The 27,083-nt window shown below is 46.4% G+C and overlaps 1 protein-coding gene across 1 annotated transcript; it reads right to left on the bottom strand.

Annotated features, from left to right (window-relative positions):
* Positions 1-25,187, bottom strand: zfc3h1 (zinc finger C3H1-type containing). The gene is made up of 35 exons (XM_084734557.1): positions 24,243-25,187; positions 22,364-22,765; positions 21,834-22,012; positions 21,245-21,728; positions 20,703-20,914; positions 19,716-19,839; positions 19,539-19,633; positions 18,159-18,350; positions 17,535-17,699; positions 17,167-17,307; positions 16,785-16,903; positions 16,556-16,696; positions 15,763-15,937; positions 15,365-15,493; positions 13,405-14,166; positions 13,120-13,229; positions 12,763-12,894; positions 12,557-12,678; positions 12,040-12,141; positions 11,836-11,964; positions 11,199-11,376; positions 10,934-11,120; positions 10,337-10,525; positions 9,818-10,055; positions 9,623-9,728; positions 9,037-9,235; positions 8,848-8,942; positions 8,662-8,766; positions 7,992-8,096; positions 6,133-6,283; positions 4,907-5,007; positions 4,659-4,760; positions 3,030-3,069; positions 2,591-2,653; positions 1-829 (listed from the first exon to the last, which is right to left on the bottom strand). Exons 1-35 carry the CDS (start codon positions 24,793-24,795, stop codon positions 704-706), a joined length of 6,453 nt encoding a protein of 2,150 aa, XP_084590683.1. The 5' UTR covers positions 24,796-25,187; the 3' UTR covers positions 1-703.
* Positions 25,188-27,083: the final 1,896 nt, after the last annotated feature.

Raw genomic sequence — 27,083 nt, 5'->3', positions numbered from 1 at the left:
TCTCCTCTAATACTCTTTATTCATTAGAGAAATTTGACAAAAAAAAAAAAAAACAGATTGCACATGGAGGTCCTGACTGTCTCTGGATCAGTCTCTGTGGCAGTCTCTCCCTCTCACACATTCAGACCCACGACGAGGCCAAATACAAAATACTACAGCGGCGGCGGCGGTGAGGGCGGGGCCAGGCGGGCGGCGGCCACACTCCATCACAGATCATTACTCAAAAAGTCTGATCAGTTTAACAAAATAAAAGTCCTGTTTCTCCTCAGGAGACAAAGAAAAGACAACGTGGGGGAGGGGCGGGTCCTTTAGAACACACACGGAGGGGTCAAACACCACAGTGATGATGTCACGGTCTGTCCCACCCACCCACCCCCCCCACACATACCCCCCCTCAGGAGAAATCAAAACAAAAAGGGAGGAAATGAAGTCCAAATGAAGAGTGACAGAAACAAAACGATGATCAATAAACATCATCATCATCATCATCATCATCATCATCACTGATACTTACGTACATGATGGATTAAAGCAGCAGCAGCGAGCGCGAGGCGTCCTGGACGAGGTGAGCTGAGGGGGGAGGGGAGGGACGTCTGTCTTACCTCGTCTCATCTGTCTGCTCTCGTTCAATCATCTACAGCTGATTATTGATTATTGATTTATTGAGTTTGTGGTGGTGCTGATGGACGTCACTCGTCTTCAGTCAGCAGCTCACTGTGAGACTCACTCCCACCTGCTGACACCTGTCCAGGAGCCTCCTCAGTCTGTCCACCTGTCCTCCTCCTCCTCCTGCTGCTGCTGAGGACGCCGCCGCCTCAAACAGCAGCCACTGTGGGGGTGGGGGGGAGAGAGAGGAGGGTGAGGACGGGGTAGGGCAACAGGTGAACAGGTGTGATGTAAACATTGTGTCACTTCAGGTGTCTCCTCAAAACTGACAACAAAGTTACAACATCTTCAGATTATTTTAGATATGAAGACTGCTGGCAGCTGTTAGCATCACGTACACACAAAAAGTAGCTGCACTGTGTTAGCGGCAGGCCATTAGCTACATCCTGTTAGCAGCAGGCCGTCCTGTTAGCAGCAGGCCGTTAGCTACATCCTGTTAGCTGCAGGCCGTTAGCTACATCCTGTTAGCTGCAGGCCGTTAGCTACATCCTGTTAGCTGCAGGCCGTTAGCTACATCCTGTTAGCAGCTCACTGTGTGTGACGTAGTGAACTTTCACTGTTTTTACAGAGGAGACACCTGACTGACTGTTACATGTGTTGTGTGTGTGTGTGTGTGTGTGTGTGTGTGTGTGTGTGTGTGTGTGTGTGTGTTCTCTGTGTGTGTGTGTGTGTGTGTGTGTGTGTGTGTGTGTGTGTGTGTGTTCTCTCTGTGTGTGTGTGTGTGTGTGTGTGTGTGTGTGTGTGTGTTCTCTCTGTGTGTGTGTGTGTGTGTGTGTGTGTGTGTTCTCTGTGTGTGTGTGTGTGTGTGTGTGTGTGTGTTGTGTGTGTGTGCGTGTTCTCTGTGTGTGTGTGTGTGTGTGTGTGTGTGTGTGTGTGTGTGTGTGTGTTCTCTGTGTGTGTGTGTGTGTGTGTGTGTGTGTTGTGTGTGTGTGTGTGTGTGTTGTGTGTGTGTGTGTGTTGTGTGTGTGTGTGTGTTCTCTGTGTGTGTGTGTGTTCTCTGTGTGTTCTCTGTGTGTGTGTGTGTGTGTGTGTGTGTGTGTTCTGTGTGTGTGTCTGTGTGTACTCTGTGTGTGTGTCTGTGTGTACTCTGTGTGTGTGTCTGTGTGTACTCTGTGTGTGTGTGTGTGTGTGTGTGTTCTCTGTGTTCTCTGTGTGTGTGTGTGTGTGTGTGTGTGTGTGTTCTCTGTGTGTGTGTTCTCTGTGTGTGTGTGTGTCTGTGTGTGTGTCTGTGTGTCTGTGTGTCTGTGTGTTCTCTGTGTGTGTGTGTGTTGTGTGTTGTGTGTGTGTGTGTGTGTGTTCTCTGTGTGTGTGTGTGTGTGTGTGTGTGTTCTGTGTGTGTGTCTGTGTGTTCTGTGTGTGTGTGTGTGTGTGTGTGTGTGTGTTCTGTGTGTGTGTGTTCTCTCTGTGTGTGTGTGTTCTGTGTGTGTGTCTGTGTGTTCTCTGTGTGTGTGTGTGTGTGTGTGTGTGTGCTCTCTGTGTGTGTGTGTGTGTCTGTGTGTTCTCTGTGTGTGTGTGTGTGTTCTCTGTGTGTGTGTGTGTGTTCTCTGTGTGTGTGTGTGTTCTCTCTCTGTGTGTGTGTGTGTTCTCTCTCTGTGTGTGTGTGTGTGTGTTCTCTCTCTGTGTGTGTGTGTGTGTGTTCTCTCTGTGTGTGTGTGTGTGTGTGTTCTCTCTCTGTGTGTGTGTGTGTGTTCTCTCTGTGTGTGTGTGTGTGTGTGTGTGTGTGTGTGTGTGTGTGTGTGTGTGTTCTCTCTCTGTGTGTGTGTGTGTGTGTGTTCTCTCTCTGTGTGTGTGTGTGTGTGTGTGTGTGTGTGTGTGTGTGTGTTCTCTCTGTGTGTGTGTGTGTGTGTGTGTGTGTGTGTTCTCTCTCTGTGTGTGTGTGTGTGTGTGTTCTCTGTGTGTGTGTGTGTGTGTGTGTGTGAATTACATCTTTCCACAGGGCGGCACACAGCGGCAGGTTGTTGAGCGCCTGCTGATACAGAAGTCTCACCTACAACAGAAATCAGATCCAATAAAAGAGGAAGAGGAGGGGGACAGAAGACACAGCAGAGGACGGAGCGTCCAGTCAGTGAGACAGAGACACAAAAGGACACGTGGATGAAGTCAGAGGTTCACTTCAGTCGGGTTCTAACACTACAAACACAACAAACACACAAACTGAAGCTAAACGGACACTTTACACATTACTGCTGATAATAAACCTGCAGAAGAAGAAATCAGATTCAGTCACAGTTCTTCATCATCATCATCACCATCATCAATGAAACAACTTCCCACACCGAAAATCAAAGATGCTTTTAGCTTTTGAAGTTATTTAGACTAAACTTCCTGTTGAGTGTCACATGACCCGTCCATCAGTGACTCACCTCAGGTCGCTGCTTTAGTTCCCTCACCGCAGAAATCGCTCTGCCGAGAAACAAACAGGCGGTCAGCTTCAGTCAGGCTGCTTTTAATCCACAACATCATGATTCATCTGTTCAACAAACCCACTCAGTCCGTCTTTAAGTTTCACGTGGGGGTGATGATTTATTGATGATCGATTCATCAGTTAAGAATCTGATCTATCAAATAAAGATCTGAACGCTCCACTTCATGTGTTTAACGTGTTTGTGTATGATGTGTGTAGAACGCCGTCAGAGAACGTCCAACATGCTGCTGCACAAAGGTTTGATTGACGGGGACGTTTGGAAAATGCAAAATCTACACTTTTTAATTTCAATTGATTGTGAAATGTTACCAATGATCAATTAAGCAAAGTGTCATAAAGCTTTATAAACAGTCAAAGATTAAACAAATAAATATAGAAAACAAAAGATAATGTGTGTGTTTTGTTTTGTGTGTTTTTTGTCATGTGACCCTGGAGAAACCTGCAGGTGGGCGGGTCAGACAAATCTAAATATCAGATTATTGGCAGGTGGATGAAAAATCAATCATTAATGAGGAAAATTCATGTTAAAAGCTTCATGTTCCATCGTCAGGTAGATGCTAGTCTGACTCTCTGGATACTCGCTGCCATTGGTCAGTTTGTCACAGCGGCACTGCAGCGTACGGATCTACGTTTTCAGTCCCAACAACAAAAAACCTCGAGCTGAAAATGCAGGAGAGAACGCAGCGACGGAACATGTTGAGGAACATCTGCACGTCAGGAGGGGAGCTCTGGTTTTAAAACCACAACATCACTGCAAAACAAGAGCTAACAGCTGTTAGCTTGTTTATGTTTGTGCCGTTAGCGTCCCAGGTGCTAATCTGCTGTTTCAGTCAGTCGCAGCTCAGGTGATGCTCTCGTCTACCAGCAGAACGTCCACGAATGAAAACGTGGACAGTGGACGCTGTGATGCTGCTCAGTGGCGGGACGTCATACACAGCATGCGTCTGTGTTCATGTTCTGGTGCGTCAGTGAACCATGATGCACTCCAGCTGTGCAGCATCACCCGCGCTGGACGCTCCCCGCTCCATCCCACCGTGAACTAAAGTTTTATTTGGACCAAACCAGAGTTGTTGATTGTTGGACAGTAAAAAGACGAACCAAGACGTTTCCGTTCAGTTTCATTTCGTTTATGTAAAGTTTGAATGAAGCTGAAGGATGTTGGTGAGTTTCTTGAGATCAATAAATCAGCTGTTTCTGGTTCAACTCTTCCTCTTTAAAAAAAAATGTAGTGATCCTTTGTGGGGTCTCAGGCCCCAGGTTTAGAACCCCTGCTGTCCGACAGACTGACTGGAGCTTCATTTATTTTTGGTTTTCTTCTCGTTGACGACGCCGTTAAAACTCACAGCTTGTAATAAATTCTGTCGACCTGATGTCACGTTACACTTTCACATTTTCTCCTCGTGGCTGTTTTAGTTATTATCTTTGTGTTTCTTTGTTTCTTTGTGTTTTTGTTTCTTTGTGTTTCTTTGTGTTTTTTCTTTGTGTTTCTTTGTTTCTTTGTGTTTTCTGTGTGTTTTCTGTGTGTTTTCTGTGTGTTTTCTGTCCACCTGGTTTTCTTTACACTCACATTTTCCAGAAGGCCAAACACTTTGGAGAGTTAGTGTTCAACATCCGAGCCTGGAACTTGAGGTGTTCAATGTTTCCGTCCTGCCACTCCTGATGCAGCAACCTGCACAACAACAACTCGACTCAGAAAGCAACTGAAAACTACGGCAGCTGTTCCTGACACACAGAAACCAGTCCACCTCTGCTGGTTTACATCAGACCTGACCTCATACATCGTGTGTGTGTGTGTGTGTGTGTGTGTGTGTGTACCTGAGGCCCAGTTCAGTGTTGTTAGGCATGGCGTATCTCAGTCTCTCCAGCACCAGTGCATGCTGGGACTGTGGCAGACAGCTCAGGTACAGAGTCACCACCTGAAAATAAAAACAGCAGCTTCTTTTCATCACGACCAGCAGAGTTATTAAGATCTACAGAACCAATCAGAGTGTTTGTTTACAGTAACTTCCAGGTAGAAACCACTGTGTCACATACAGGTGATTTAATGTCAGCATGTTTTCTCCTTCATCTAAAAGAAAGTTTGATTTCTCTGATTCAGCAGCTTCCTCACACCACAGACGCACAAACTGAAGAAACACAACGAAGTGAACGAAGACACAGCTGTCATCATGAACATACGGCGTAAAATACAGACGGCAGAAACGTCACATGGATCAGACCACCGTGGTAAACAACAACAACAACAACAACAACAGCTGGAATAAACAAGTTCACAGATTTTACAGATCTGCACGATTCAAACCAGCTGACAACCTGTTTATTGTGCATTTTGTCTCTTTTTTGTCAAATGAATTAAAGTCAAATCATGAGTTTAGGAGGAGGACAGACGTCCAGTGAGCAGCTGATGATGATGATGATGATGATGAAGGACCCCGACATGAATCATCCTGAAGGGTTTAATTAACACTGACCTGCTCACTCAACATCAACCTGCTGGTTACATCATCATGGACCAACATGTATCCATCATCTGACCCAAAATATGAATTTGAAAATGATTTTTGTGATTTAACATTGACTGTATGATCAGAACGTGTTGACGATGTGAACGTTTCAGTTTGAGATCAACATGAAGAAGAACTCGTTCTGTTAGGAACCTTCATCTCACCTGTCTGAGCAGGTAACAGACTTAGACATATTTAAGATGTTTATTTGAAGTTATTTTTCATGCAAACAATGACATAAAATGCTGAGATTTCTTTTGAATTTGAATTTGAATCTTTGGCTTTTGATTTTTCAGACGCTGCAGCTTTAAATCAGACGTCAAAGTCAACTTTAGTTTTTTTTTTTTCTTATTTGAAAACAAAAAATAAAATTATTTGTACAGAATCAACTTCAGGTGAGTCGATTTCTAACTTTTAAATATTCACCATCATCATAAATATCAGCAAATCACAACGTCCATAGTGATTGTTTGATCGATTGATTGATTGATTGATTGATTGATTGATTGATTGATTGATTGACACACACAGTCTGACCTTGTTGTGGAAACTGTAGCAGCTCCAGAACTCTGCAGGGTTGAAGGGAACGTCCAGTCGAGACGGAACGGTGCTGAGACACCGATGGACCAGATCTGAGAACAGTTTGGAGCGACCGCGGGTCTGAAGACTGCAGCTGAACTCCAGGTAACTGTACACACACACAGAACACACGGAACACACACGGAACACACACAGAACACACACGGAACACACACAGAACACACACGGAACACACACAGAACACACACGGAACACACACAGAACACACACAGAACACACACAGAACACACACGGAACACAGACAGAACACACACAGAACACACACAGAACACACACGGAACACACACGGAACACACAGAACACACACAGAACACACACACGGAACACACACACAGAACACACAGAACACACACAGAACACACACAGAACACACACAGAACGCACACAGAACACACAGAACACACACAGAACACACACACAGAACACACACAGAACACACAGAACACACAGAACACACACAGAACACACAGAACACACACAGAACACACAGAACACACGCAGAACACACACAGAACACACACGGAACACACACGGAACACACACAACACACACAACACACACACAACACACACAACACACACAGGACGCGAAGAACACACACAGAACACACACAGAACACACACAGAACACAGACAGAACACAGACAGAACACAGACAGAACACACACAGAACACACACACAGAACACACAGAACACACAGAACACACACAGAACACACACAGAACACAGACAGAACACACACACAGAACACACACAGAACACACAGAACACACACACACACAGAACACACACAGAACACACACACACACAGAACACACACAGAACACACACACACACACACAGAACACAGATGATAATGATTCATATTGATTGATTGATTGATCTCAGGGTATCAATACTGTCAATCATCACATTCTTGTGAAACACCTGGAATCTGTTGGGTTTGATTAAAACAAATAAAGATGCTAATCAATTAAAGTGTGGTTAAGAATCTGATTGATCAAGTGAAACTGAATGGATATGAAGCTAATCATTTCTGTCCATCATTGATCTGTAAACATGTTCCCTCGTGTTCTTCATATTCTTGAATTGTTCATGTGAAGAACTTTGTGGTTTCAGGTCTTCAGATTCAAAGTGTATCAATGTCACATGTTTCTGTGAAACACTGATTCATTGATCTTTAATGTTACTGAGGATCAATTAAGGAAAAGGGAAAGATCATGTCACTGGTCTGTAAGTTATTCTTAGTGGTAGAAGATGATTTATAATTTATAAATGAATCAGATCAAAGTGTCAGGGTTCTGATGCAGACCAGTTCTCAACATGATCATCACTTCTGTCTCCTTCACATTTTCACCAGCAGGTCAAAGTTAACTGGCTTCATTATTGCAGCAGGACTTATTTTACAAAACTGCAAAAACACAAAACCTCCCAGAATTCACTTTGTTTTCTACATGACAAAGTTGGATGGCGGTCACTGCATTATATATTTTTTAATAAACTTCTTTTCAACTGTAGAAACTGTCACAGTGGACGAGAGTCCAACATTATCTGGTCCTCAAAAATCATCTTAACACTGAGATTAAATCTAATCCTCCACAATTAATTCCTGTTAATCAGTTTAACTGTCAGAGAGCGGTGAGATGATGTCCACGTCTTTCTGTCTCAGTCTTTTACTGTTTTTATGTGTGTAAACTGTAATCAGAGCGTCTTTGTAAAAGTGAGCTACAGGTTGGACTGAACGTCGCTCAGAGTAGAAACCGAGCAGCAGGTGGCGCTCCTGCACAGACACTCACTCCATCCACAGCTTGTGAAGCTCGTCCAGCTGCAGCGACGATCCCAGCGCTCGCTCAAAGGCGTCCACCGTCTCGTCCACAGAGCCATGAAGCCACTGCCAGCGACTGCAGCAACAACAACAACGAGGGCAGTTTAACCTCAGCGATTCACATCCTACGTGTCACTGACACGGAATTTACACGAAAACTCAGAGTTCTGCGAACTCGTCTTTGGCTGGTTTGGTTTATTTGATCAATAAATACAAAAATGACTCGATACTCAGGATGCAACAAAACTCACAGGTCAGATTGTATCACTCTTCTGAGTCACACATCGTTTTTCAGATCAGGTGACATCAGGATTAAAAATGCACTTTGGTCTCAGTTTGTAGTCGTCGCCATAGTGATGGAATAATAATAATAATAATAATAATAATAATAAACTTCTAATACTATACTATAACACATACAATAGATAATTACACGCTGTACAGTATAATACACTCCTGCACTCTGTAGTCTGACTCAGTGTCCCGCCCACAACACTATCTGATTGGTTAGAGGTCACAAGTAACAGCCAATCAGCACAGACACCGAGTCAGAGTTCAGTGTTGTTGATGGGGAGCAGCTCTAACTCAAACATCCATCAAAGCAGAACTTAGAAATACGTCATGAATAAATCAACACAGACCAGTGAACGAGGTGGAGGTAAGCGATCTGTGGGCGGAGCTGCTCCTGCAGCTCCTTGATGATTGGACCTCTCAGCAGCTCCTCAGAGGGAAACCCCAGGATGTGTCTGAGAAGAGAAAAGTGAAACGGTAACCTGAAGTCCTCGGTGTATTTCAGCATTCATCACACTGACACACACACTGTGTACCTGAGAACGTCCACAGGTGTCCTCTCATTCTGCTCGTCCTCACACAGACTAAGGACGAAGCCTCTGAACAGAGGAACGATGGCGCTCGACTGCTCCTGTCAGACAAGACGCAGGGAGAAAAACACAACATTTAACTGAGCGACAGTAGGATTGTTTCCGTCCCACCTGGACGCAGACACCTGAGCTCACCTGAGCCATGAGGAACTTGCAGGAGTGATAGAAGACCTCGGCGTTGTTGGGACACTCGGCCAGAGCGTGAAGCCACATGCTGACCGCCTGATCCGTGTGTCCCCTCCTGATGTGGAGGTCGGCCAGAGCGTCTCTCAGAGCGCAGGACTCGGGACAGACCTCCAGCAGAGACTCACACAGAGAGACGCCCTCGTCAAACCTGCATGAAGACAACGTCATCATCTGTAAATGTTGAAGTAACCCAACAAATTCAGGAGGAGAAAAAGACAAGTCTCTGCAGGACAGATCTGGTTTTGATGGGACGACTGAAAGCAAAGACACTGTTGGAGGAAGGAGACAGAATGGAGGGACTGAATGTGATTGGACAGCTGTCTCAAAATACACTGACAAAGAAAACTCAAATGGAAGACATTAGAGATCCTTTGTTGGTCTAAACCACCGGGTCCTGAAAAACATCCTCACCCTGAATATCCACAGCAGAGTCAGAGACAGTCCACCTGAGCAGAGGGGACGGGTCTGTCTTTGACTCTGATCCTGAACTGTCACATGAGGTAAAGACCTGCTTCATTCTCACGAGTCGGCTCACCTCTCCAGCAGTCTGTTGAGGAAGATGAGGTTGGTGTGAAGAGGCAGACAGGCCAGCGTCCTCTCCCTGGGAGACACAGACTCGTCGCTGCACTGACGGATGGCGTCTGAGACAGACGAAGACACAAGATGAAGAGACTAAACTCTGACTGACACGTTACTGTGATCATCCTGCTGCTGTCTGATGTGTCCGTACCTTGAAAGAGGGCGGTGAGGATGTCAGGCGGCGTGCTGATGTCCTGCGGCGTCCTCCAGGGCAGCAGGAAGGACTCTCTGCTGACCAGTCTGGACGGGCCGGACTCTGCCGGGTCGTACAGGCCCGACGGCAGCCGGTCAAACTCCGTCAGGTGGATGTAAGAGAGCCAGAGCAGCGCCCGGTCGCCGGCCGTCAGGTGCTCAGCGATGCTCCTGTCGTGGGCCGACTTCAGCGCGTTCTGAAGAAACACAAAACAATATTATTGATTATTGTTTAATATTAGACATGATCAACATTTTTTACATTTTATGGACCATAACAACTTCTTGATTAGTGGAAAAATTACTGCCAAATTGATCCCTAGTTGAAAAAAAGCTTGAAATCAGGTGGAGCACACTGACGTACGTCTTCACTTATTGATCATTAATTTAGTCAATGATCAATGAAGGACAGAGCTTACAGTTTTCACCCTATAATTTTCTACAGTTTGTCTGTCTCTTGCTGTCGTCCATGTCTGACCTGCAGGACGGCCAGCGCGCCGTCCATCCTGCCCGTGAACAGGTTGAGGTGGACTCTGTAGAGCAGAGCCTCCATCAGCTGGAAGGACAGTTTGTCCGAGACGCCAGGAGACGCTTCAGACAGGAGGAAGTGCAGCAGACGATCACACACGTAGTCCTTCCCCTCGAACGAGCTCTCCAGGTTCAAATACTGCAGGCAGAAATCAATGAACTGATCAGTGTGGACGCAGAAGACAGAAGACGGTCACTCGACAAGCTGCAGCTAAACTTTTACACTTTATGTCAAAACTCATAATCATGACAGTCAGCTGCTTTGACATTTTCAGTCGTCTCAACATTTTTTGCCAGCCAATCAGAGCAGAGTCTGGACTCATGTAGTTCATCAGGAATAAAAAGCAGCATTACGTCGATCAGTTTCTGACTTTTCCTTTGCAGATTTTTGCCGTAATAGATTTGAAATATTTCTCCATCATAACAACTTGATGTGACGGGGCGGCTTGCAGAGGACAGCCAGAGGACAGCCAGAGGACAGCCAGAGGACAGTCAGAGGACAGCTGGGCAGTGTGGACGGATCTTCAACAGAAACGTTTGGACTCACGTTCCACCAGACTCTGTAGTGCGGCGCGTGCTCCACAGCCATCTCACACATCTCCTGCACCTCGTCTCTGCTGCCCCGTCTGGAGAACAGGGACAGGTAGTGACTCCACACCTCCGGGTCATCGCAGTTTGTCTCCAGAGCTCGAGACAACGTGTTCAGAGCGGCTTCCAGACACTCCGCGGCAGACCTGAGGACAGACATCAGGTCGACATCAGATTCTCAAGCCGAGGTCGTACGAGCGGTGAAGAGAAATGAGACGACTTACGTCTCGTTCTGATTGAGGTATTTGAAGGCCAGTTTGATCCACAGCTGAGTGTCTCCAGGACTCTCCAGGACACTTGTCTCCAGGTTTGATATGTCGTCCGTCTCACTGACAAAATAACGTTTGTCCTCCGATGTGACACAGACGTCCAGAGCAGACAGGCTGGACACGGAGCCGTCCTCTGTGTGCAGAGACATGAACACAGTCAGCAGATGATCATGGACAGAACTGAGGCTGCAACTAATCATCAATTACTTATTAATTAAAACAATTAATCAATTATAGTTGTTTATCTATAAAATGTCAGAAAATGGTAGAAAATAGATCCAAACATGAAAAGAGGTGGAACGTTTTCATGTTTGGATCCATTTTTCAACTAGTGATCAATCAGGTAAAAACTTTTCCTCTAATCTGACCAACTTTTAAAAAAAGTGTGACGACGTTAATTAAACAATGAATCATTGAGTCTTTTTTTTAAAGATAAAATTCTCAGTTTCTTAAACGTGAATATTTTCTGGTTTCTTTACTCGTCTGACAGGAAACTGAAGATCTGAGTTGTGAACTTCAGATGTAAAGTATGTGAGACGTCTGTCTTTCTGTCTGCAGCCCGGAGGGGACAGCAGTGAACCCGTCTCCTCACCGTGTCTCCCAGCCGTCACGTGTCCGGCTGCGGCCTCGTCCTCGCTGTTGTCCTCGGGGCCGCAGCCGCTCTGTGCCGATGGCGTCGGTCTCCACCTCCTCATGTCTTTACAGGTGGTGAACGGAGGGACTGGAGGAGGACAGAGACAGGTCAGGAGACTGATCATCTGAAAATGATGATGATGATGACGAAGACTTCACTCACCGTGTCGTTTGCTTTCGTTCACTTTGCTGACGAGGAGGACGGCCTTCTGATCGACTCCCATTCTGTCTTTGTTGGTGCCAAACAGCTTCTTCATGTATTTTTCTACGAGGCACAGAAACACGTTGGGATGAAAAATGTATTGATATATTTGATCATTATCATTTTTAATCTGTTAAATTGTTCTGTGTTAGAAAACAGACAAGAATTCACAACTTCAAACTATTAAACACGTTCAAATCCTTCAAACACTCAAACTGACAACACAGCTGTAAAAATCTGATATTATAATCATGTTTGTATTAAACTAAGTTTTCTATGAAACTGTTGGTCCTTTAAAGTTAAAGTTGGTCCCAGATGATTTAATCAGGCATACAAAGGGTCAGCTATACCCTAAGGACCCCTGTCTCACTTCCTGGTTTAAAAAAAGACGAGAATACTGTTCAAACTCTGGAAAACTTTATATTTTTAGACAAATTCATTCTATAACATTTCTATCAGATGTGTCTCTGCAGCTCACCTGTGGCGGCACTGATGTCATCATCTGAGCTGCTCTCTGTACAGCCAATCAGAGGCAGGTTGTAGGACAGGATGTCCTGGAAGAGCTGGTTTCCAGTCAGAGTGCAGTTCCTCATGTGCTGCCTGCAGAACAGAGGAGCAGCGACGTGTTTCATAACCATACATGATGACATATACAGAGCAGAGCGCCGACCAACGCGTTCTCACCATCTGCAGTCGTCGTCGTTGCAGGTTCCTGTGAGGTCGAAGCGACAGAAGCGTGTTGCAGGTTGGATGGTGTTGCTGTAGGTCACAGAGCTCAGGGACAACTTCTCCTTGGTCCTGTAGTACGGACTGAACCTGAACACACACCAGACAGTTTCCTGACATTTTATGACCAGAACAACTGATCGATTAGTGGAAAAATTTTTGCCCGATTGAGGCCTGATAGGTCCAAACATGTGAAAACAGGTGGACATCCACGCACTCCACCCGTTTTCACGTGTTTGGACATATTTTCAATTGACAAGATAACAAGACAAGCAGTTCAGAAAAAACAGGCAGCTGTCATGGATCAGTATGGACCTGTATGATCTGAAGACCAGCAGAGGGCTGTGATAGGGTCCAAAGGGAACCGGCTTCAGGTCCAAGCTCCCCGATTGGCTCGTGGCTGCGTCCACCTCCACAGTCACCACCTGCGGGGACAGAAGAAGAAGACACTGACCATCATGAATTATTTAGTCTAACACAGCAGGTTTCAGATGTAAAAACTAAAATATGATGTGAAACTGCTTTTACTGAGTCTCAGTGTGAGTCGGAGTGTAAAGGACAAACACGACAACACAGACAAATAAAGGTTGATGAAAACACCTGTGCAGGTGCAGGTGGGGGTTTGTCACCAGGCTCTCCCACACTGTGCAGCTCCCTCAGCAGCAGCTCCCCCAGCCGAGGCTGCTGCTGGTCCCTCAGCCTCAGAGTGTCCACGTCCAGTCCTGCAAACATCTCAGCAGGAGGTCTGGAGCCAGAGGAGGAGGAGGAAGAGGAGGAGGAGGAGGAGGAGGTGGAGGTGGAGGAGGTGGAGGAGGTGGAGGAGGAGGTGGAGGTGGAGGAGGTGGAGGAGGTGGAGGAGGAGGTGGTGGGGGGGGGGGACTTGGAGGAGCTCTGATCTTTAGCTGGAGTGGAGCTGAGCTGCTCCAGGTTGGGTTTGGTGAAGGAGGAGCTGGACTGACGGAGGGAGTGTCTGCGTGGCCGTTTGGCTGCAGCAGCAGGAGCAGCAGGAGGAGCAGGAGGAGCAGGGGCAGCTTCTGGCTCTTGGTCGTCTGTCTCGGGGACGTCTTCACTGTCCAAGGTGAGTTTGTCCTGGGTGAGGTCATGCAGGGAGGGCTGCGGCAGAGGAAAGGAGGTGGAGGAGGGAGGTGGATCGGGAGGAGTGGAGGCGCGTGCAGGAGGCTCAGAGGACACGTCTGAGAGGAGGCCTTTGTTACGGAGGGCCTGCGCCTCCTTCAACTTCTGGATCTTCAGGGCGTACTCCGACTCCAGCTGCTGCAGACGCTGCTTCTGAGCCATCAGCTCCACCAAGTGACGCTCTGATCCTCCAGACGGGACGCCGTCCACACGCTGCAGCTTACTGGGCTGAGAGGGGACGACAGAGGGGGACAGAGGGAGGACGACAGAGAGGGGACAGAGAGGGGACAGAGAGGGGACAGAGAGGGGACAGAGAGGGGACGACAGAGAGGGGACAGAGGAGGGGACAGAGGGAGGACGACAGAGAGGGGGCAGAGAGGGGACAGAGGAGGGGACAGAGAGGGGACAGAGAGGAGACAGAGGAGGGGACAGAGGGAGGACGACAGAGAGGGGACAGAGAGGAGACAGAGAGGGGACAGAGAGGGGACAGAGGAGGGGACAGAGGAGGGGACAGAGGGAGGACGACAGAGAGGGGGCAGAGAGGGGACAGAGAGGGGACGACAGAGCAGGGGACGACAGAGGAGGGGACAGAGGAGGGGACAGAGGGAGGACGACAGAGAGGGGACGACAGAGAGGGGACAGAGGAGGGGACAGAGGGAGGACAACAGAGGAGGGGGTTAGGAGGTAAAGATTATCAGCTCTGCAGACAATTTGATATTTTATATTATATGTTTGTTTATAGGAACATAAGGTAGGATTATTTATATTCATATTTTTAAAACAGCCAAACGAACATTTATTCAACTGTTAATCAGCACCAACACCTTCACTGTGGTGCTACTGAACCATGCTAACAACAGGCTAACAACAGGCTAATGACACGGCTAACAACAGGCTAACAACAGGCTAATGACACGGCTAACAACAGGCTAACAACAGGCTAACGACACGGCTAACAACAGGCTAACAACAGGCTAATGACACGGCTAACAACAGGCTAACAACAGGCTAATGACACAGCTAACAACAGGCTAACAACATGGCTAGTGACACGGCTAACAACCCCACTATTTTGCAGCAGCACCGTCACTACATCCTGGACTTAGCTCCGCCCCCAAGACATCTGTGATTTGTTTAAAGAAACGCCAACAAGGCAGCGGGAGCAGGAAGTTCCTCCCTGTATAACAGAATGTGTAGAGTCAGAGTTTTGTCCAGCGCTGTGGACACGTCTGACTGTTTAAAGTCTTTTACTCTCCTCATATTTTTAAGGAGTGAGTGTCTGTCAGCTCAGTTTTTCATTCAGAGGTGACATCACTTCCTGGCTGACTACAGATGGATCTTTCAGCTGTGGTCGTCTGTCACAGAGGAACGATCTGAGAAGAAGAACAGAAGGACAGAACGTGTCTCAGGTGTTCGTGTTTCTCACCTGCGTCTGGTTGGAGTCGGCTCGTCGTTTGGACCCTCTTCCTGCGCTCAGCTGAGCCTGAGTCACTTCCTGTTCCAACCGCACAGCCAGGCTCCTCTTCATGGAGACACGGTGTTCAACACGCTGCACCTGAGAGACAGACAGAGAGACAGAGACAGACAGAGGACAACCACAGGTCAGACAGACAGACAGACAGACAGACAGAGGACAACCACAGGTCAGACAGAAACCACAAAGGTCACTACAGAATCTGATCTTAGTCAAAGTTTCCATGACAGTAAAAATCATCTCTTCCTGTTCAGACTCAGTTCCTAAACTCATCGCTGTGTTCCGTCTCACACCACTGATTTTAATCCTTCCTGAATATTTAGGCGCTGACTCTGCGTTCTTGTTCCCACCTGTTCCTGCAGCTTCTTGAGCAGCGTTCTGTTGGCGTGGACGATCTTCTCTGACGCCTGCAGCTGCTCTCTCAGTTTGGACACCTTCACCTCAGCAGCCTTCAGAGACTCTCTCTTCTTCAGCTCCTGCTGCAGTAAATGTCTGAGGACGACCTCGTCCCTCTGCAGCAGCTCCCTGTCTCACACACAGACAGACAGACAGACAGACAGAGACAGACAGACACACAGACAGACAGAGACACAGACAGAGACACACAGACAGACAGACAGACAGAGACACAGACAGACAGAGACACACAGACAGAGACACACAGACACACAGACAGACAGAGACACAGACAGAGACACACAGACAGACAGACAGAGACAGACAGACACTCAGTTAAACAGGTCTGCTCACAGTGACTGTTACGTCCTACGCTGCAGCTTCATGAAGATTTATTCTCCTCTTTATCTTTCTGTCAGACAGACTTTTCTTTTACAGGAAACCACCATTAAATAAGACAAACATGTCTCTGATAAAATGGAGACAGAGAACAGAGGAGATGTTGGTCTCAGCTGCCTTCATCTGTTAGTGTGTTTGTGTTTGTGTGAGAAACCTTTAAAACACTGAAGTCAATCAGTTATTCAACATGTTTAATTAACAACAAACAGCTCAAATTAAATACTAATACCCGAGTCAGAGAGTCTCACCCGAGTCAGAGTCTCTCACCCGAGTCAGAGAGTCTCACCCGAGTCAGAGAGTCTCACCCGAGTCAGAGAGTCTCACCTGTGTTTGTTTGTTGAGTCTCACCTGTGTTTGTTGAGTCTGAGCTCCGCTTCAGTCAGTTTGAGTCCAGCAGTGGACTTCACAGACAGATCAGAGTCAGAGGCAGCAGGAGAGGAGGCGGAGCTCCTCACACTGTTCTCCTTCAGCAGTTTCTGCTTCTCCCTGCTGTCACACACACACGGCACGACAGATTAGTGTGTGTGAAACGTGGTGATGTCACTGCGTGCGATCAGCTGGTAGTGAGGGTGATTACCTGGCGATCTCCTCTTTGAGCAGTCGGTACTCGGTCTTCTTGGCTTCAGGTAGAGCCTCTGGAGTTCTGATCGGGTTGTTCTCCTTCTCACATCCTGAAGCTGCTTTAGGCTTCGCTGCCTGGAGGAGGAAACACACACACACACACACACACACACACACACACACACACACACACACACACACACACACACAGTCATCATCAGTCACATGACGAGTCAGAGTCTCTGCTGCAGACGACAGCTCAGCTCAGTTTTCTGATAAATATATTGTGTGTAGCAGCAGCAGGTCAGCAGGTCAGCAGGTCAGCAGCAGGTCAGCAGGTCAGCAGCAGGTCAGCAGGTCAGCAGGTCAGCAGCAGGTCAGCAGTCTGCTGGACTCACCTCGACGGTCCTCCGGGCCTCTTTGATCATGAACTCCAGACCTCCCAACGCTGCCTGCTGTGTGGAGCTGCAGGCATCCATGTCCGAGTCCGAGTCGTCCGAGTCGTTCAGAGAAACCACCACTGACTTGTGTCGCGGCAGCTGGACCAAGACAACACACACACACACACACACACACACACACACACACACACACACACACACACACACACACACACACACACACACTACACTGAGCATTTTATCATCATCATCAGAGGTGTGTGTGTTCACTGTGGGATGAACTGGGTTTAAAGCACTTCACTTAATAGTGCCGAGATGTGATGGAGCGTGTGTGTGTGTGTGTGTGTGTGTGTGTGTGTCCTCACCACCAGTGGGGCTCTGGCAGTGTGATGTCCTCTGGAGAACTTGTTGGTTCTGGACTGGGACACGGTGTTAAGACTGACGGTGCTCAGGTTCCCTCTGACTGGCTGCTGGACTCCTGCAGGAGGAGGACAGCTGGGGGACGCAGGGCCGCTGGATGAGCTCTTCTCCTGCACACAGAGACAGACGAGGACATGTCGGCGTCAACAGAGACAGAGGAGCAGCTTCATGTGGACGAGATTCTGCCGTTTCAGTCAATGAGGACGGAACAATAAGTGATCAGAGACCTTTGACTTCATCACTGCAGAACCTCACAGGAGAACCGAGTGTGAAAGATCCTTTGAATTTCAGGGTTTCTACAAGTGTCAACAATTTATTTTAAGACCTTTCTGAATTTAAACACACACTGACACTGACAGTTTGCATTAATATTCCCTGTTGTGTGCTGGTTTTGTTTTGTTGTGTTGTGACAAAGTCAAATCCAACTGTCTGAAAGTATCATTACATCATAAATCTATTTTTCAGAATCATATTTAATACATTTTAAATTCTAAGAATGTGATTATTGGACGTCAGACGTTTGAAGGAGCTGCAGAAACCGTTTCCTCACAGTGTGATGAGACACAAACCTCAACCGCTGCCACCCTTTTATTGGCCATCGACATCAGACACGTCTCTCTCAGCAGCATCTCCTCCTCCTCCTCCTCATCAGCAAAGGGAGGTTTGGGAGGAGGTTCCAGTTCTTCAGGTGGAGGAGGGAGAGGAGGAGGTGGGGGAGGAACGCCGGACAGCAGAGGGGAGAGGAACGGCTGAGAGAAATCCTGAAACACAACGACAAGAGCTGAGTGTCACCGACAAACAACATCTGGACTCCACAGCTGCAGCTTCACTTCCTGAACTGACTCCAAAAAGTTTTTCTTCACACGATCGTCATCAATCATTTTGATCTAAATGGGAACATAAGTGAATATATTTGTTGACTTTGAAACATAAACTGTCAAATGAGACTGAAAGTGAAAATGAGTTTTGTTTCTGTTCATCCAGCAGAGAAAACATCAGACGTCAGTTTAGAGTTTTTAAAAACGCATCCTAAAGAAAGAAAAGTGCATCCTGGTTTTTATGGGGACAATTCAACAAGACCAACATTTGTTCAACAACAACAGCTGTTCCTTTCAGGCTCTGACAGAGTTGGTTCTACGTTACTGAGATTCTTTCAAACTGATGAATTCAGTCGTCACTGCAGGTCTGATGTCACGTTATATTCAGCTGTGAACAGAACCACAGGAAACACGATGCTGTCTGAAAAGTTTGTCTTCTTGGTGAGTAACAACATTTCTGCCACCCAGTAAATGACTCTGGAGAACAGGAGAACGTGATCTGTTGTCTGAGAATGTTCTGCAAGGGTCCATCCTCGGCCCTCTGCCGTCTTCAGTCTACATGTTCCCTCAGAGTCAGAGGGACATGGTGTCTCCCATCACTGTTGTGCAGATGTTAAATGTCCCCTACAGTCCAGTGGCTCCGGTGCTTTAGATCATCTTCATTCCTGCCTCACTGACTTCAGATGTTTTATGCCCCAAAATTGTAATTTTTGGTTTGTTGTTTTGTGGCTCGTGTTAAACGTGTGGTCCACTCTTCCTTCTATCAGCTCAAAAAAATCTCAAAGATAAGGTCCTTTTTGTCCTCTGCTGATCTGCACAAAATTATTCACACTTTTATTTTTTCTTGATTAGATTACTGCAATGCACTTCATGCTGGCATCAACACTGGTTTTTCCACACGGCTCTGGTTTGGTTAACCTTCATCCCTGTACTTGTGACGTCTCCTGCATGTTTACCTGCATCTGCTTTTATTTTGTGTTGTTTTACTTGTTGTTTCTTTCTTTGTTTCAGCTGCTCATAGTTTTTATTTTCTGTAAAGCACTTTGTAACTTTGTTAAGAAAAGTGCTATATAAATAAAGTTTATTATCATTATATTCTATAATCAGTTAGAGAGGAGTGGGGGGGCGTACCATTCCAAACTGATGAGGGTCCGTCACATAGAGAGACATGTGAGGGAAACATCCTGGATCGTCTGCGGTCAGCGGCGTGTGTGCCGGCGACGCCACTGAAACAATCAGAAGAAACATTTGTTCTCATTTGTCACATCAGAACACAACATCAACAGTTCAAGAACAGGTGGAACTCACCTGGAGACCCCGTCTCACTGTCCGTATCCATGGCAACCTCATCATAGTTGTCATACTGGTAGAGGTTCCCCGAGGAGTCCAGACCCTGTTTGCCTGCAGACTTCCTGTGTTCTCGATCTCTGGACTGAAGCACAGAGAGAACACACACATCCCGTCACACTCAAGTCTTCTTCTGTGGTGTTTGCACTAGGGTTGGGCGATTGGACACATGTATCGTCTATCAACGATGGGCTGAATCCATCGCCGATTACTTTTTTACCTGACTTTTAGGGCGATATTTGTCATTTTATGTTGCTAATGTAACAGTGTGCAGAGTGACGGCCTCTGCTCTGCACCGCGCTCTCATCCAGCAGCGCAGGACACGCCCACTCAGCCGACCAGGAGTGACCTGAGCTGGTGACGAGTGAAAACAGCCTGCAGAGTCAGACTCTTTAAACTCTTTCCACGCAGTAAAGTGAGGATTTATTTTGACCAGAGACGGTTGGATGTCGGAGATATACTTGCTGTCTAAGCATGCGTTTGCGTTTGTGTAGCGGTAATTTCTGAGGACGCGTACAACCATCACTCCAAATGGACACAGGATATGCGAGCAGCCATGAAGCGTAGGAGAGCGTATGCGAACACGTTATTAAAAGCAAGTATATTTCCACCTTAACAAAGATGGTTTTGTTGAGTTCTACATGATTTTCAGTGGAGTTTAATGAAGTGTGTTTTCTGAGGCGTTAATGAACCAATCAAGTGAAACCATTTCTCTGTTTCAGGTGTGAGAACATGTCATTTGTTGACACTTTGTGAGTTTATTTTGTCCACTGGACGTACTGAACGTACGCAGCATGTCTAACAGTGAATTCACCGCTTGCACACGTCTCCAAGCGGAGACCTGAGAGGACGGGAGGAGGTGGGTGGGGGACGATGATTGTTTGGAAAATTTTAGCATGCTGCCCAACTCTAGTTTCTACAGGGTTCCACCCGACTCCATCATCCTACCTTGCTGCGCGTCCTCGTCTTCCCTCCCACCAGCTTCATGAAGCGGTTGTACTGCTCGTCCTGGTTGGACAGGTCTCTGATTCGGCGGATCTCGTCCTCTCGTTTGCGTCGTTCTTCGTCCTCCTGTCGCCGTTTCTCCTCCTGCTCCCTCTGCTGCTGCAGCTTCCATGTCCTCAGCTGCTGCTTCCTGTGCGCCTGCTTCGCCACCGAGCCTAAGACACACACCGCCACATTATCATCAGATGACATAAAGTTTTTTTACTGTTCATATCACAACATCATACCTTTGACAACAAACTAAATATTCTGTGTTTTACACAACTTTCGTTCGAGCTTAGAGAGAACGCACAGCGTCTGGGACACGATTCAATCATCAACTGAGAATATGATCCAAACACTCACTGACAATGAAAAGAATCATTTACGTTTGTATGATTCGATGAAACTGAAAATAAAATGACTCATTCATCAGCTTCACTTAAACACATGAACAGGATCCATATTGAGGACCGACAGGTGTCCAGGTGTCCAGGTGTTCTCACCTGGACTGATGTTCTTCTTGGTTACATGTGGTTTTCCTGGAGTTCTTCCTCTGTCCAGAGCAGCTTTAGGACCAGCTTTAGGACCGGCTTTAGGACCGGCTTTAGGACCGGCTTTAGGACTGGCTTTAGGACTGGCTTTGGGTCTGCCTCTGTCTGCAGGTCTGGCTCCAGTCTTGGTTCTGTCTCTGTCTCTGTCCTGAGGTTTGGTCCTGGTCCTGTTCCTGTCTGCAGGAGAAGCAGCAGCAGCAGCGGCGGCGGCGGCAGCGGCGGAGGAGGCGGACCTGGTGGTGACTCTCTGCCTGCTGGTTGGAGGAGGAGTAGGAGGAGGAAGAGGAGGAGGAGGAGCAGCTCCTTTAGTGATGCGGTCTTTGCTCTTCTTCATCACCTGCTGCTCCTTCTGCTGCCACTTCTTACTGGCCGACTGCAGAGCGAGGAGACGCAGCTGCAGCTCCGACAGCTCCTCCTCCTCCACCTTCACCCCCGGCTGCGCGAGCACACACACACACACACACACACACACACACACACACAGTTAAACAAACCACACTTGTTACACATCACATGACCATGATGATGTCATCAATCCCACCTTGTCAGGAGAGATGACAGAGTCCTCGCTGGAGGCTGATGATTCTCTCCGACACGAACACATCTTTGCCTTCTCGTCCGTCTCCTCTTTGCAGCTCGGACACGTCTTCTTCTCCGACTCTTCATCAGCTTTCTGTTCTGCCTCTGCTCCGTCTTCTTGTCTTCTTTCTTCTTCTTCACCTGGTCACAAACAGGAAGAGAAACCACACTTTCAGATGGGACTTAATAAAGAGAAAGTTCAGACTTTTCACCACTTTACCTTGTTGTCAGACAGGAAACCACCGATATATAAATAACACTAACATCACTCTCTACAAACCAACCAACATGTGACTGTGAGACATCAGTGTTTTAAAGGGTTAATTCAGATTCACTGAAGTCTCACAACAACACAAACACACTAACAGAACAACAACTGCTGAGTTCTGTGAGATAAAATGACTGATTTATTTTGTGAATGGAGTTTGGTTGGTTTGCAGAGAGTGACGTTTGGCTCTGCTGTTCCAGAACAGGAAGCAGATTCTGACTCACCCTCCTTCTTAGCGTCCCCTCCTGTCTCTTGCTCCACCCACTTCCCCTTCAGCTGTTCCAGGTTGAGGGGGGCGGGCAGTTTCTGGCGCAGAGGTTTGATGTTGAACGCTTGGAACACTTTCTTCTCGGCGGCCTCCAGCTCAGACGCTTCGTCTGCACCAGGAGCCGCTTCAGCTACTGGTTTGGTCTCTGTAACACTGGCAGTGTGGTCGGGGCTCCGCTCTGCAACAGGGGCCCCTCTGGGCTCCAGGGCCATGGTCTCCTCTTTCCGGATGCACTCCAGCTCCAGCTGGATCTGTTTATACTTGGACAGCAGGTCCTCGAAGGACTCGTCAACACTGCTCTCTGGTTTAGAAACACTGTGAGGCGCTTTCCTTGCCGCCGTCCTCCCCGCCATCTTCTCTGAGGTCACATGGTCAGGAAAGTAACAAATCATTCACCATTCATTAATCATCTAGTCCTGGGGTCCCTGAACTATTTCATGCCAAGTGACCCAAATAGTTTTACCTTTTGCCTGCTACAAAAAAAAACAACCACTTTAAAATATTCATTCTTTTTTTTAATGTTCAGTTTTTTCCCCTTTTTGACTAATCAATTAATCATCTGATCAGCTCCTCCAGTGAGGAGGAGACAGCGAGGAGGAGACAGCGAGGAGGACACAGCGAGGAGGAGACAGCGAGGAGGAGACAGCGAGGAGGACACAGCGAGGAGGAGACAGTGAGGACAAGACAGTGAAGAGGAGACAGTGAAGAGGACACAGTGAAAAGGAGACAATAAAAAGGACACAGTGAGGAGGACACAGTGAGGAGGACACAGCGAGGAGGACACAGTGAGGAGGAGACAGTGAGGAGGACACAGTGAGGAGGAGACAGACACACTGCAGCTCGAACATAAAACTGTGCTGAGAACCTTCAGGGATGCAACTAACAAATACTTTCATTATTGATCAATCTGTCGATCATTTTCTTGATGAATTGATTGGTGTATAAAATGTCACAGCTGTCACCGTCAGTGAAAAATACGTCCTCAGCATGTTTGGATCTATTTTATCTTCATTATGAAACAATCGATGGCACATTTTCTCTGTATCTTGATTTGAACAAGAAAATTGGTCAAAAAATGTTAATAAATGTCGATCAATCGTCCTCAAATGTCTTTTGTCCACAACTCAATTAAGACTTTGACTGCTATTCAGACGTTTAATGAAGCTCATTTAATGTTTCAAAAGTGTCAATTAATTTCCTGTTGATCGATTGATTCTCTTCCACTGACGCCACCTGTGCTGCTGAGGTCACAGAGCAGACAAGACAGGAAGTTAGCAGCAGGAAGTCGTCCTTCTGTAGGTTTTGTTTTCCTGTGAATCACAATGACACACTGCAGCTGAGGACTGTCATCCAGGATAAAAACCTTTTTTATAGATTATTATTTTCTTGACTGACCAGACAAATCCACTGCTGTGTAAAGAAACCAGAAAATATTCACGTTTAACCAGCTGAAATCAGAAAGTGTGAACTTTTTTCTTCTTAAAAAATGACTCAAATCAATCATCCAAAGTAGTTGGCCATTAATTTGATAATCGATTAATCGTTGCAGCTCTAATGAAGTTCATGAGGACCTTTGACACAAGGTGAGACTGGGACCTGAACTGGGAGCACTGGAGGACACGTTATCATATTAAACATTATTAATATTAGTACCATCATTATTATTATTATTATTATTATTATTATTATTATTATTATTATTATTATTATCATCGTTGTTGTTGTTGTTGTTGTTGTCCCCACAGGCCCCTGCTGATCAGTGGTTCCATCAGTGTCTCCTGATAACATTGATTGATTAGTTGATCTATTCACAGCTCCTTCAGGTTAAAGGATACGGGCTTTTCTTTGGGGGGACTCTGGTTTCTTGCTCATGTGGATCTCTCCGGGTCCGTACCGACCGGGGGGACCTCTGTTGCCTCGGTTCCAGCCTCCCCGGCCTCCGTTGGTCATGCCTCGGTGTCTGAACCTGCCCAGGGCCCCGTGGCTCCGCTCCCAGAAATTGCTCCGCGGGCTGGGCTCACCGTGAGGCCCGAGCCCCGGAGGCCCGAGTAGCGGAGGAGGAGGAGAGGGGGCAGGAGGCCGGTCGGGCCCGCTCGGGCCGCACTGCTGCCGGTGGCTCGGGGGGAACGGACCGTGAGGGCCGCGGTTATACGGCAGCAGGAGGCGGTAATCGGGCGGCTGGTGCCCCGGGAGAGGCAGCATGCCGCGCGGGTGTTGGTGAGGTTTTCGTGTCCGTGGAGGAGCTCCGCGGCCCGGACCCGGCCTGCTACCATCCCCCCGCCGGGTCGTCGGCACACTGTCGTCGGTTTCATCATCGCAGATCTCTCCGTCCTCCAGCTCCTCTTCCTCCACAGCGGGACAAACATTATTAACCGAGTTTGAATCCATGAAACAAACCGTCTATAGGTGATCGATCATTAACACGAACTCATCGGACTGATCGGGTTAAAGTCATGTTTCAGCGGACCGTTGATATGAAGTCAGTCCGCTCTGACGGTTAGCTCACACTGCTAACAGCTAGCTTCTTCTCTCGTCGGCTCTTAGCCAACTATCGCGATACAACACGAGACTTAGGAGACCAGCCTAAACAGAGGGGAAGTCTCCTCACTCTGAAGTGACGTAATGAAGCAGTTCTTGATGAAACTGTTCAGAGTTGGGTTTGGTGTTTGTCCACCTCTTCTTGTGAATATGGAATGTCCCTAATAACAAAATTAATTGAACAAAAAATCTGATGTCCTTCTTCTCACTGTCCTCAAAACATATAAAGACATCTTTGTCCTTAAATCGTTTGTCTAGTTTTTACTCTTATATAGTTTTTAACATCCACCCAAACATTCTGGTGTACATGCAGTGATGAATAAATGGGAATAAAGAGAATATTCAATATGAATCTTAAAACCTTTCTAGTGTTTTTGTTGCTGCATATATTTCATGCATAATTTTAAAGAGACCTCTTTTACTTTATTATTAAGACAAAATTTATGCCAAACCAGGCAGGTTTTCTTCCAATCAATTATCAGTAATAATCAGTGAAGCATCAAACACCACTGCACACTCTGTGTAAGTGGAAACCTAAAGTTAGAGAGGAATTCATTACACACCAGTAACTGTCCACCAGTATTAACAAGGTGTTTGACTGATATAATACCACTGTAATACAAGGATTTATTTTAGTTAGTTGGTGTACATTTATGTTTTCTATATTAATTTCCAGGCCAGCAGAGCCTGTTTATGAAATCTCTTAACTTAGGAATTTTGTAATCACATTGAAGCAGGAATTTAAGTCCATCCATCAAGTTAAACGAAAGTATTCCAAGTGTTGTATCTCTTTGATCAGATTAATTAACATTTCACTTTGAAAGTATTATTTAATGTTTCAAAACTTAGTACTTCCAGACCACCATTTCTTTTTATATTACATCTATACATCTTTCCTTAAGTCGTGACATCTGTTTCTCCAAATGAAACGAAATAACATTTGAATTGTTGTTTCGTCGTTGTGCTGGTTGTGTCATTAAATGATGTTTGGTGATGTCATTGTTGCTGTGGTCATTATCTGTGTATGTTCAGGGACAGAAAACACCTGGTTAGGCTTTGGGTTAAGATGATCACTCTCACAAGATCAATTGGACTGTCAGCTTTATTTAAAAAACCTTAACATCCTTAAATTAAGAAATTACAGAGCAAAGAAGCAACAGAAAAACTGAGAGACTATGCGCACGGAGAATAAGTATGTAATAATGCACTTTAAATTTAGAGTCCTTGATGACTTTGGGAGATTTTAAAAACACACTTACAAGTCTCAGTGTTCTTACATGCACGTTTCAACTAGGAATTGTATTAATCAATTGTACATTTCTTATTGGCTATTTATTTTATCTCTCTGTCTTTTCTTGCTTTGTTTCTATTGTATTTCTGCTTTGTTGCCTAATTTAATCTCGGCATCACTGAACATGAGGGCCACCCTTCAATAAATTCCTGAGAAATAAATAAAGGTTGAATGAATCAGTGATCAATAACTGGATGACAGGAACTAAAACTAGGATTAAAAAACAAAGTAAATGTCTTACGTTTCAAGTTGTTCTGTCAGTTTTGTTTGATTATCCAGTGTAAGTTTCTCTTCACAGAGGCCAACACACTGATCTTAAAACAGTGTAAATTATAACCTCTAATTATGTTGTAATGATCTTTTAGTTTCGTTTTATTTTTCCTGTTCTTTGTGCTTTTACCTGCTCTTATTATGTTTATCGTTTGGATTTTTTGTGCTTTTGCCTGTGTGCTTCTCACATACCAGGACATACACTGTTTCAGCCACACAACAAAACACAACATTTAAGCACACAAACGCTACAAACAAAAGAACACTGAGAACTAAACAGCCTACATGAAGCAAAAACACTCAGATTATTATGATGTATTAAACAGGGCGTCACGGTGGTTCAGTGGTCAGCGCTGCCGCCTCACAGCAACAAGGTCCTGAGTTCGATCCTCCAGCTTGTTGGATCAGGGTCTTTCTGTGCAGAGTTTGCATGTTCTCCCCGTGTCTGTGTGGGTTCTCTCTGGGTTCTCCGGCTTCCTCCCACAGTCCACAGACATGCATGCAGGTTAACTGGTGACTCTAAATTGTCTGTAGGTGTGAGTGTGAGTGTCAGTGGTCGTCTGTCTCTGTGTGTCAG

Source organism: Lutjanus erythropterus, chromosome 13, assembly GCF_056507025.1.
Source record: "Lutjanus erythropterus isolate fLutEry1 chromosome 13, fLutEry1.hap2, whole genome shotgun sequence".
In the NCBI taxonomy this organism is placed as follows: Eukaryota; Metazoa; Chordata; class Actinopteri; order Lutjaniformes; family Lutjanidae; genus Lutjanus; species Lutjanus erythropterus.
The sequence above is the reverse complement of the archived record's forward strand: the minus strand, read 5'-3'. Positions and strand labels throughout refer to the sequence as shown.